This window comes from Pristiophorus japonicus, chromosome 1 (genome assembly GCF_044704955.1).
Source record: "Pristiophorus japonicus isolate sPriJap1 chromosome 1, sPriJap1.hap1, whole genome shotgun sequence".
NCBI classification, from domain to species: domain Eukaryota; kingdom Metazoa; phylum Chordata; class Chondrichthyes; family Pristiophoridae; genus Pristiophorus; species Pristiophorus japonicus.
The window spans coordinates 87223283-87236136 of NC_091977.1; the positions used below are offsets into that span (position 1 = coordinate 87223283).

Sequence of the window (12854 nt, forward strand, 5' to 3'; positions counted from 1 at the left end):
AGTCAGGTTGAGATGCTGCCTGACCTGCTGAGTATTTTCAGCGTTTTATGCTGTCATTTCAGATTTATAGCATCCGCTTGCAGAGTAAAGAGGAAGACACAGATGAGAAGGAAGCAGAAGGATGGATACAACCCAGACTGCCCCTTTCTGGCTGGGATATCCGGGATGGAATCATCCGCCTACTGTACCAGTGACCACAACCGTAATTCCCCTTTCAACATTTGTCCCATACCTTACCTTCCCTCTGTTACTGACCATCACAAAGTCCTCTTGGCCACAATGCTGAAATAAAAGCCGAACTTAAAGAATCGTGCAGGCTCTCCCCTTTAAGTGAAGGGGAGAGCCATGGTGACGCAGCACCTTGATGACGTCATCAGCGCTACACTGATGACTGACAGCGACGGACACTACACCCGCCCCCAACATCCGCCCCTCTAGACTATGAACTTTTGCTGCACATTATGACTGACTTCTGGTCCGCCGAAAAATAAAAGCCAAAGAGTGGAATTTCGCTCAAGAGGCCACTGCATCCACTGCACCGGTAAAATTAACAGAAACAGGGTAGGTGCGCCCTATTTCCAGCGATGGGCAATTTCGGCGCCGATATATCTATCCATCCAGTGTGACATACAGAAATCAACTCCTGATTCCTTTATGCATTCTTTTAGTGACTGTGTCGTGTTTGACTTTGCCTATCCTGCAGATGCCATGCAGTGCTACTCCAGTGGCTACAACATGGCTGGTGGAAGGCTGCTGACTTACAGTGAGGGAAACTGCAAATGGCCGTGCTGACTAACCTTGAGGAGCTGGTGGCTGGGAGTGTGAAATTGAGTAATGGCACTTCTTCTTCTTCACTATCCTCTCTCTCTTCTTGGTCAAGCACTGGCTTGGCAGGCTTCATTTCTTAGGCATATGAAATGAGGATAACAAGGGTGGAGTTGTGCTGAGGGGAGGGTGGGAAAAAAAAGAGGTGCATGCGAGAAGGAGGATAATGCATGAGGTTACCAGCATCTTGTATCCTTTCAGCTCCACTGTTGGTCAATGGCACAGTCATGCCCCTGCCAAGAATGGCCAGCACCGTCTCCTCCAAGGGGGTGAGGTGACGCTAGGATTGGGAGGTGTGCCTTGTGTTTGATACAGATTGTTGGTATGTGATTGGTTGGTGTGGATGGGGGGGGGTGGGTGCGGCGGGGGTGGGGGTGGAGGGAGGGAAGAGTTGTGCATTGAGAAGTGTGCGAATTGGTGCAGTTCGTAGATGGCTTTTGAGAATGCAGTCACTGACCTTGAGCACTGGTCTGAGGTCATGAAGCTTCTTTGGGCACTGGAGCCAGGTTGTGGGGGAGACACTGATGGCAGTGATGGCCTCTTGATGTGATACCACATTATTCTTTCTGGAGGGCCTCCTGTGTGTAGAAGACCTCTTTTGTAGTGTTGACCTTCTGTACAAAGCTGGACTACTGCATGCGAAAGCCTGGGTGCACCGCACCTCCCCTGGCTTGCTGAGCCATATGTGTTAGTTCTGAAGCACTTTTCCCATATTTTTAGGTACGGAAGGGAATTCTGTTTGAAGAGCTTAAGACTCCCATTTGGGAATTCTTTTTAAATGATAATTTTTTTCCCCAGAAATCAGTTGAGCTGTAAGGGCTAAAAACTGCCTATTTTTACATGGCTTTTATTTTTTCATTTCGGAAGGCAGTTCCTCTTGAAGAGACCGACACTGCTTTCTGAAATGACAGCCTTGCATTCTGAGCAGGCTGTTCGAGCTGCAATGACGCTATGGCCATGCTACATTGGGGCCTCCTGTTAGGACGAATGCCACCAAGATGGCGTTGCACATTGGGGTTAGCGCCAATTTTTAGTTCCTGCTCCCACCACCATTTTCACCGGACGTTAATAACTGCCTGTGGTGATACTGGCAGCTTTTGTGGCATTCATGAATTTCTAGGTCATAGATAGTGATGGTCTCATTGTGGATTCATGTTCTGCCACCTACAACTGGTGCAGTCACAATACCCTGGAGACATGCACACCATGGCATGACATCATAACATGTATCGAGACCAATTTACCTATTTACTAACTTCAGACCAGCTGACTTGTACCATTAGATAGATTTTGGTTTGTGCGACTAGCTGAAGCACACACAATATACTCCAAGTTCCTGACTGAAAATTTGGCTGTACATTTGCAGCTATGAGAGGTAACTGTGTGTGTGCAGTAATTCCCCAAATTTCAGATGAAATCACTGCTGCTGTATAATCTTTGATTGGCAACACTGCAGTCACGTATAACCCTGCCAGGGTGCGTGAGGCAACAATATTTAATGCACTGGTGCCAGTGCCCAGTATACTACAATTGCAGTTGCATTAGGGCATGAGAACTAATTAGGGATGGATTTTACGGTCTTGTGCGGTCAGTTTTTCGCCCCGTAAGGGCAGCAATGGCGTCAGTGAGGACCTCTGGGCTGGCGGTCAGCCTCCAGCGCCCGCGGGGGTTTACAGGGCCAGGACTGTACCGCCCAGAAGAGCTGCGCTGGTGTGCAACGCGCCTGGTTGCGACACCGGCTTGCTTTTTGACTCCCGCCTGACCCGTATGCCCCGCAGCAAACCCTGCTAGGACCGCCTGTGAAAACAGGCAGTCCAACCTATACCGACTGCAGAGAGGTAAGTAATGCCATCCTAAGGTAAGTGTGATTGTTTTTTCTTTGAATTCTTTTTCGAGTTATGTTGTGATGGTTTGGGCTATGTATTGGGAATGTTTTTGTGGGGGTTTTTCAGGGTTTTTTTTCCTCCCCAGGTGTCTCTCGGAACACTCTTGGACCGGTTCTTTAGCTCGGGATTTTCCCATGCTAACGCCCAAGAAAGGTATACAATGCCTCCTTTAGCGCTGTGCCCCAGACTTAGGGGCCAGCTGCCCAATTTTAATGAATGAAGCGCAAACTGTACCACCCTGCCCCCATTACTGAAATCATCAAAACCGAAAATCCAGCCCATAGAGTCTGTTATTCAGTATTACTCAGCTGTCAATCTGTAAATTAACTCTAACCTGGGCTCTTTTGAAGTGTCAGTGGGTACCTCGGTACTGAGCCATAGAAATCAGCAGAAATATCTAATCTCAACTTGGGAAGCAGTAGAGGTGCTGCAATTGGCTTCATGATGGTCGACTAGGGAGAGGCTGAAATTTCAGTTGGCTGGGGTTCCTGCTCCTGATTGCTATCCTTGCTGGAAGTCTGCATTTGTGGCATTGGGTGAGGGCAGGATCAGCCTCAGTTATGATGTCTCCCATGGTGGAACAACTTGCCAGCACTTGCTATCTAGCTTTCTATGAGAAATCTGACCAATTGGGTGAAGTACTGCAAAGCTGCTGGTGCTTGTGGAATTGTACCTCAACATGGGTCACTAGTTTCTAGAGGGGAGGAGAATAATGGAAGGAAAATGATCATCTATTGAAAACTGTAAAGGAGTAGAGTGACATCTGCACAGGTAGTATACCTACTCATCATGTTGATGTCCTTTTCATTGGTGAAACAAGAGAGATAGTTTAGACTCTGGCCCCAGTTTTCATGAGCAGCAAGGCCCGCCCATTTGCTGCCCAAAGGACCGCCAATTACCAGCGAGAGACCGGGCGGTACTTTGTCTGAAAGATTCCTTGAAAAGAGGTGGCAGTACCGCCCGCAGCAAAATAACGGCTTACGCCGTCAATCTGGCGGCAGCAGGCGGGAGCTCTCAATCTCGGAGGCAAAGGAGCTTGCTGCCCAAGTGCCACCGAGGATGGAGTCAGGCCCAGGGAGGGTGAAAGGCCTGAAAAGTAAAAACATCACAAAAAAAAATAATCGGAACAGCTTCAGAGGACCCCATCCAGATAAGTCGCTGCAAAAAAAAAACTTTTAAAAGATGTTCACTAATCTTTTTTTGCAGGTTTTCATACCTACTGTCGGGGTAAGAATAGCCACTACGCAACGTTCCTTCTCCCTGCTGGCGCCGACTCCCGCTTGCACCAATCTGGCATCTCGGTGGGTGGGAGGCCACTTAAGCGACTTGGCTGCCAGAGGACATCAGCGGGCGGTTCCCGGCAGTGCTCCCCTCCAGCCTGCTCCAGCCCAAGTGGAAACTGGGAGCGAGAGGAAAACGGCAGGAAAACACGGCGGCAGTCGGCCACCAATATGGGGGCCTCTGTATTTTCTGGCATCTATTGATGGCCACATTTTTACACGTTATAAAGAGATCCAGTTTCTTTTTTTTCTCATACCTGAACATGTAAAACCGTCCCCACTGAAGCCTTCAGAGCACAGGCAGCGATATGATCCAGGTGTGTTCATACATTTGGCATTGAGATTACAATGATGTGTTTCATTGGTGCACTCATCAAGATCTACCAATTAAAAAAATAGTCAAATCATTATTTGAATGCAATGCACACAGCATTTTATGTCATTTTCTTCCTCAACACAACTGTAAAACTGGTGTAAAAATTTATTTTTGGAAACAGTACTATAGCATAAGAAAAGAGAATGCAGTTAGTGCACAGCAAGCCAAGCAGCATCTGATGCGATGATTGTATTGGGGTAGCAGTCTGGACTGATAGATGCAGAGTGTAATTTACAGCAGGCATTGCCCGAGTTATGATGTAGGCTATAAACCATATTCTGGATGCCTATTCATTCTCTATGTTTTCAGGGCACAGTGAGATGTACAGTCATGGGTACAAATTCCCATTCTGTGCTCCCAGCATCTGAAGCTCTGCACTCTGAGTTCTAAAGACAAAAAAATACCCAATTGTTTCTAAACTGCACAAATTATGTGGTGCCAACCTGTAAACTGTCCAGATTTGCAAACAGCTCAATAGTGAAAGAGGCTAAAGCAAAGGATTTGCAAAAGTATTTAATTAATTTTTCAATCGGATAGATGCATGCAAATTAAATGTAATACCTATATAGGCATAAAGTATTACATAATGATTCAAAAAGTGCACTGATTGGATCATAGTTGTTCAGATTTGCTGGGGGAATAGAGGGGAAAAAAATAAAGTACTTCTGGGTAAATGGAGGCAGCGCTATTCCAGCATCCACAGAGCAAAGAAATGGGTTCAATGGAAATTATAGTCTGTTTTTTAATACAGTTTTTCACTCATGCTGTAGACATTGGGAGAGCTCTACACCTATAACATGTCCTTGCTTTTTCTTGAAGGACGAGAAGAAGTAACAGAAATGCTGGACTAAACGGTGAATTACTGGCACAGTCGATGCGAGTCTGCAATTATGATCCTAAGGCGGGAGATCACTGCCTCATACAAGTCTCCCACTGAATGTTGGAGTGTTGATAGGCCTAGTTACTAGAGGCAAACAGCATGACCTAGGCCAGCCCCAATCCGCTGTGTGCCAAAAGCTGGTTTAGAAGTTTCGGTGAACAGAGCAAACCTTGCTGTAACTTATTAAAGCTGCACCTCCCAGGGCACATTGCACTAAAGCCAAAGCCAATCCCACAGGAATGCAAGATAACTTAACACTGCAGTTCTGAATATGTGCCAGTGTGTGAGGTTCTTCTATGCTGCTCCAAATCATGTAGTGTGCTTTGATTTTGTTCTGAGATTACACAGAAACCTTTTAATCGGTTTTATTTTGTCTGGATATTTGTATCAATCAGATTGTGTCACCTCCTCCCCAAACCCTTTGTTCTCTGGAAAAGGAATTCCTGGATTTGGGGCAATTATTAACCCCCTAACATGTAATATAAAATTAATTAAAGTTATTGCTTTGCCAATATTTCACAATATTGTTTCATCCTTGGAGCAGTTCCTACCTTCCAGCATCTGTTATTGAAACTCATTAGGAAATGTTCGTTTTAATGGTTACTTATTTGGAATTTACTCCATGTGCTCAACATAACTTCACCACAGAATCTTGAGCAAACAAAATGCAAGACAAGCTTACTGTTCTCATTAAATAATAATAGAATTGACAATTAGAATAATTACCCAAGTCCCTGCCCACACAGCTTTATGTGTGGTTAACAATTAAACCTGGTTATTATAACATTGCTCTGTTTGGTTGCAGGAGAGGGATTCATAATTGAGATCCAGTACCTTGCAAAGCCAATCATATCATAAAGGTCTACCGAGTAAAACCAAATCCTCAAAGCTGGCTGTGGCGAAAAGAACTTCAAATGAATGAAATTTTTATCTCGTCAAATGAGAATTCTGTAGTTTTAGTAATTCAGCTCATTCTGTGGTAATGTAGAAATTGTGTCAGGAAATGGGATATTACTTTCTTTTCCAAAGCAGCATTGGTCGTATTTCCTAATGGTATTGGAAAGCAGTTTTCTGCAACAGCCAATATTGAGTCATGATTTTCCATTTGGCACTAAGGTCATGTGCCCCAGAATTCCATTGATAATTAATCTCAGGTGTTCCTTTTACAAATTACACTGTTTTCTTCCTTTATTTTTACTTTGGGTTCAGACGACTTGTCCCTCAAACTTTTAGAAAGAGGCATCTGAGATTAGGCCACCACTTTCTAGTCTTATAAAACCTGATGCAAAAAAAACTTTCTACTTGCGTCTCCCTATCTCTGTAACCTGGTCTAGCCCGACAACCCTCCAAAAATGCTATATTCCTCCAGTGCTGGCCTCTTAGCTATCCTCCACTCTATTCACCTCAACATTGGTGGATGTGACTTCAGCCGTCTGGGACCCAAACGCTGGAATTTCCTCCTTAAATCTCTCTGCCTCACCACCTTACTCTCCTTTTAGAAGGCCCTCCATAAAACCAACCTCTCTGACCAAGCTTTTAATCACGACTTCTAATATCTCTCCCTTTGCCTCGCTGTAAATTGTTATCTAATTGTGTTTCTGTGAAGGATCTTGGGATTTTTTTTTACATTACAGGTATTAAATAAATGCAAGTTGTTGTTTTCTTTAATATTAATGTGCAACTCTTCTCACCATCAAAAAACTGCAAAATACAGAGTGCTGAAACTGGTAGTATTGTGTTCCTAACACAGATGAGACTACACACAGGGAGGTTAAAATAACAGTGACCTCAGTCTTTAATAAGACACTCCAGAGTGAGGAACAGGCCTTAGGGGCCAGCTTATATACAGTGCTCCCAAGGGATGCTGGGATTCCTTGGGACTTCAGGGGATGAGCTCCCTGGTGGCGGAACATGGGAGTGCATGCTTTACAGATACACAACATCACCTCCCCTCCAAAGTCAAAGTGAAAACTATTTACAAGGTGAGGCGGTCGGGAGCCTTTCTTTCCCTGGTGGACCGCCTCGGTACAAATGTCTCTTTTGGTGTGTTGGCTGTGCCCTCGCTGGGCTAGCGTGTTGTTGGTCCTGCAGGGCTGCTGGTGAGCCTGGCCTTGCTGGGCTGTTGGGCATGATGGGTTCGATTTCCTGGTCCGGCGTGGTGTCGTTGATCCTTTGGGTGTGTGTTGTAGGCTCAAAAAAGGTGGTGTCTGCTGTGGGTTGTTCAGGGCAGTCTGTAAACCACAGCCTCGTTTGGCCCAGGTGCTTTCTGAAAATTTGTCCGTTGTCTAGTTTGACTACAAACACCCTATTCCCTTCTTTAGCTATCACCGTGCCCGCGATCCACTTGGGAACATGTCCATAGTTTAGCACATACACAGGGTCATTCAGATCAATTTCCCTTGGCATAGCGGCGCGACCATCGTTTACATTTTGTTGCTGCTGCCTGCTCTCTACCTGATCATGCAGGTTGGGGTGAACCAGCGAGAGTCTGGTTTTAAGTGTCCTTTTCATGAGTAGCTCAGCCGGGGCCACCCTTGTGAGCGAGTGGGGTCTCGTGCAGTAACTCAGGACAGGCGGGTTTGGAGTGAGCCTTCTGTGACTCGTTTAAGCCTCTGTTTGATTGTTTGTACTGCCGCTCCGCCTGCCCATTGGAGGCTGGTTTAAATGGGGCCGAGGTGACATGTTTGATCCCATTGCGGGTCATGAATTCTTTAAATTCAGCACTGGTGAAATATGGCCCGTTGTCATTGACCAGTATGTCAGGCAGGCCCTCAGACTTTCAATGGTGGCGGTGGCGGTGCTTCCCGACATTATTTTACATTCAATCCATTTTGAAAAAGCATCCACCACCACCAGGAACATTTTAACGAGAAACAGGCCCGCATAGACGACATGGATTCCCGACCATGGTTTGGAGGGCCAGGACCACAAACTTAGTGGTGCCTCTCTGGGCGCATTGCTCAACTGAGCACATACGCTGCATTGCCGTACACAGGACTCTAAGTCAGAGTCGACACTGGGCCACCACACGTGGGATCTGGCTTTCACTTTCATCATGACTATACCCGGGTGGATGCTGTGGAGATCCGAGATGAACATCATCCTGCTCATTTTTGGTGGCACTACGCGGTTACCCCACAACAGGCAGTCTGCCTGAAAGAACAGCTCATCCTTTCGCCACTGGAATGGCTTGATTGGCTCTTGCATTTCAACGGGGATGCTGGCCCAGCTCCCATGCAGTACACAGTTTTTTACTAGGAACAGCAGAGGATCTTGGCTGGTCCAAGTCCTAATCTGGTGGGCCGTGTCAGGTGATTTATCATTTTCAAATGCTTCCATGACCATCAACAAGTCCGCAGGCTGCGCCACCATCAAAAAGTTTGCAGGCTGCGCCATTTCCAGCCCCGGGGTGGGCAATGGTAGCCGACTGAGAACATCCGCACAGTTCTCGGTGCCTGGCCTGTGGCGGATGGTATAGTTATACGCCGATAGCGCGAATGCCCACCTTTGTATAAGGGCTGACGCATTTGTATTTATCCACTTGTTTTCAGCAAACAGGGATGTGAGGGGCTTGTGATCGGTTTCCAGCTCAAATTTGAGGCCAAACAGGTACTGATGCATTTTCTTTACCCCGAACACACACGCTAATGCCTCTTTCTCAATCATGCTGTAGGCCCTCTTGGCCTTAGACAAGTTCCTGGAGGCATAGGCGACAGGTTGCAACTTCCCCGCAACGTTAGCTTGTTGTAATACACACCCGACTCCGTACGACGACGCGTCACATTCTAGCACAAGTCTTTTACATGGGTTATACAATTCAAGCAGCTTGTTGGAGCATAAAATGTTCCTGGCTTTCTCAAAAGCAATTACTTGTTTTTTTCCCCATACCCAGTTCTCACCTTTGCGCAATAACACATGTAGGGGCTCTAAAAGGGTGCTTAACCCCGGTAGGAAGTTACCAAAATAGTTGAGGAATCCCAGGAATGCCTGGGCGCGTTCCTGATAGTCTTTGTCTTGGCGCCTGTGGGCCGAATGCCGTCCTCCGCGATCTTTCTCCCCAAAAACTCCACTTCTGTTGCCATGAAGACGCATTTCGACCTCTTCAGCCACAGCCCTACGCGATCCAATCGCTGGAGGACCTCCTCCAGGTTTTGTAAGTGCTCGGCGGTGTACAGACCCATGACCAATATGTCATCCTGAAAGGCCACTGTGTGTGGTACCAACTTAAATAGGCTCTCCATGTTTCTCTGGAAGGTCGCTGCAGCCAACCGAATTTGAAACAGGCATCTGTTGTAGATGAACAGTCCCTTGTGCGTTGATGTAGGTGAGGCCCTTCGAAGACTCCTCCAGCTCCTGCATCATGTAGGCCGAAGTCAGGTCGAGCTTGGTGAACGTCTTGCCTCCTGCCAGCATCGCAAATAGGTCGTCTGCCTTAGGTAGCGGGTATTGGTTCTGTTGCGAGAAACGATTAATAGTTACTTTATAATCGCCGCAAATCCTGACCGTGCCATCACTTTTGAGTACTGGAACAATCGGGCTGGCCCACTCGCTGAATTCCACTGGGGAGATGATGACCTTGCTTTGCAGCCTGTCCAGCTCGATTTCCACTCTCTCCCTCATCATGTGAGGTACTGCTCGCGCCTTGTGGTGAATGGGTCGTGCCTCTGGGACCAAGTGGATTCGCACCTTTGCCCTGGAAAAGTTTCCAATGCCTGGCTCAAAAAGGGAAGGAAATTTGTTAAGAACCTGAGTACATGAGGCCTCATCGACATGTGATAGTGCTCGGATGTCATCCCAGTTCCAGCGGATTTTACCCAGCCAGCTCCTTCCAAGCAGTGTGGGGCCATCGCCTGGGACAATCCAGAGTGGCAGTTCGTGCACCGTGCCCTCTTCGGTGACCTTGACCATGGCACTGCCCAGGACAGTGATAAGCTCTTTGGTGTACGGTCTTAGTTTCGTGTGGATGGGGCTCAGGGCTGGTCTGAATGCCTTGTTGCACCACAGTCTCTCAAACATCTTTTTACTCATGATGGATTGGCTGGCGCCAGTGTCCAGTTCCATGGCTACGGGTAAGCCATTCAATTTTACGTTTAGAATTATAGGTGGACATTTCGTCGAAAATGTGTGCAACCCGTTTACTTCAGCATCTGCCTCCTCTCTCTGAGGCTCGAAATTGCTTTGATCCACCATGGACCGATCTTCCTCTGCCACGTGTTGGTTAGCAGGTTTTGCAGAGCTCGCAGCTCATTTGCAAGCTCTTTGGAGGTGCCCCATTGTTCCACAGCTCTTGCAAACATATCCTTTGAAGCGGCATGAATAGGCTGAATGGAAGCCTCCACAATGCCAACAAGGTGTGAATTGCCTTGCATTCATCCTTTGTTGGGGACTGTGAGTCATCTGGATCATCTGAGGCCTGCTGGCAGTTGCAGACTCGTGGGTTCTGCCCTGTACATTTCTGCTCGCAAACATAGTTCCAGTTAATTTATGAACATTGCTAGCACTTGTGTGCTGAGAGATTTGTTTGGTGTTACCACTGGTGGACATAAACGCCTGTGCTATCGCAATGGCCTTACTGAGGGTCGGTGTCTCTACAGTCAAAAGTTTTCATAGGATGGTGTCGTGGCCAATACCCAGTACAAAAAAGTCTCTGAGCATTTGCTCCAGGTAGCCATCAAACTCACAATGTCCTGCAAGTCACCTTAGCTCGGCGACGTAGCTCGCCACTTCCTGACCTTCAGATCGCTGGCACGTGTAGAACCGCTACCTTGCCATCAGCATGCTCTCCCTCAGGTTAAGATGCTCCCAAACCAGTGTAAACAGCACCTCATATGACTTATCTGTGGGTTTCATCGGAGCCAGAAGATTCTTCCTGAGGTCGGTGCCCCGCAAACTATGAGGAGGACCGCTCTCCTTTTTGCAGCGCTTCCTTGTCCGTCCAGCTCGTTGGCGACAAAGTACTGGTCTAGCCGTTTGACATAGGCTCACCCTCCGAGAACTTCTCCAGGATGCCCACAGTTTGCTGCATCTTTGCGTTAGATTCGTATTCTCGTCGCTAGTTATTGTGTTCCTAGCACAGATGAGGCTGCACACAGGGAGGTTAAAGTAACAGTCTTTACTAAGGCACTCCAGAGTGAGGAACAGGGCTTAGGGGCCGGCTTATATACAGTGCTCCCAAGGGATGCTGGGATCCCTTGGGACTTCAGGGGATGAGCTCCCTGGTGGCGGAACATGGGAGTGCATGCTTTACAGGTGCACAACAGGTAGCACTGATGGAAGAATAAAATATTAAATAAGTACTATATTGTAATGTCCAGCAAAAGAAGCAGTTTGCAGTACAAAGTTATACAAAAATGTATCTACAAGTACAACAAATGGCAACAAACAGAAAACTAACTAACTGTAATTACTCCCATATAGCACTTATCTACATTGAGTGCACACTTGCATGTAATGTACTTTTGTCTTATAAAAGCATTGCTACTTGAAGTTAATGCAGTGTGGGCTTCAGCTATATAAACACATCTCTCCATTATCGCTCGATCATGAAGCACTCACCAACACATAAGGTGCCATCACCAACCCATCCCTCACGACAGCTACATTGGAAGCTTCCAGGAATATTCACACATGATGCGTGCATGTCACAGTTGTGGGCCCCGATTTCACACTCATCAACATCTGAAAGGATAAATACAAGGTAGTCACATAAAATACATTTTGGAATCAACACTGATTTAGGACAACATAACCTGTTAGATAAAGCCACCAGTGCCAAAACATTGGAAGAACTGTGCCGTTGATTTATAAACTGCTCTGCTGGATTAAGTTTAATACAAATGATTTAGATAAGTCTATACTATTCTTTAGTGAAGCTACTGTCATCATCCAATGCTGTTATATGGACATTTCATGCAACAGAAAAGCGAGATGCCTGTGAGATTGTGAACAACTTTATGGGTATTTTGCAGTGCAACCTCCTGCCTGAATCACAATGGCCCCGAACTTGATGGAAGCTAAGTTCTGCCCAAGTGTCACCCAAAGGACCGTTGAGATCCTAACGGTACTTTGGGCGGAGGTTTCTTGAAAAAGTCAAGAAACTTGAACAACGAAAAAAGGTGGCAAAAAAGTGACTTACGCCCTGAATATGGGCGGCAGCGGGCGGGAGCTCCCAAACTCGGCAGCAAATGCAATCCACGGCAATGTACCACTGAGGATTGAGTCGGGCCCAGGGAGAGGGGAACAGATAAAATTTAACATTTCCAAAAAATTTTTTAAAAACACTGGAAAGGCTTCAGGTGACCCCATCCACCTGAATCGATGGAAAAAATATAAAGAAAAAAGTTTACTAACCTTTTTTTTTGCAGGTCTTCTTACTTACCGTTGAGGTTAGAGCTGCCTCCATGCAGCAGTGCTTTCCCCTGCCGCAGCAGACTCCCGCCCAAACCAAACTGGCAGCCTGGTGGGCGGGAGGACACGTACGCGTGTTGCACGCCAGCGGACGGTACCCAGCGATCTTCCCTCCCCGCTCGGAGGGGAGACCGCCCAGAAACCTCGGTGGCAGTGGTCGGCAAGTCCACCAAGTTCGGCCCCTATAACGTTATCTTACT

The 12854-nt window shown here is 46.9% G+C and overlaps 1 protein-coding gene across 1 annotated transcript in view; it reads right to left on the reverse strand.

Annotated features, from left to right (window-relative positions):
* fbn2a (fibrillin 2a) overlaps nucleotides 1–12854 on the reverse strand; it is a 514209-nt gene that overhangs the window by 149395 nt on the left and 351960 nt on the right. Inside the window, exons 32-33 of the mRNA XM_070881599.1 lie at nucleotides 11803–11925; nucleotides 4249–4371 (exon numbers count right to left, since the gene is read on the reverse strand). Of these exons, the coding sequence (XP_070737700.1) occupies nucleotides 4249–4371; nucleotides 11803–11925 (246 nt within the window). The remainder of the gene's footprint in view (nucleotides 1–4248; nucleotides 4372–11802; nucleotides 11926–12854) is intronic.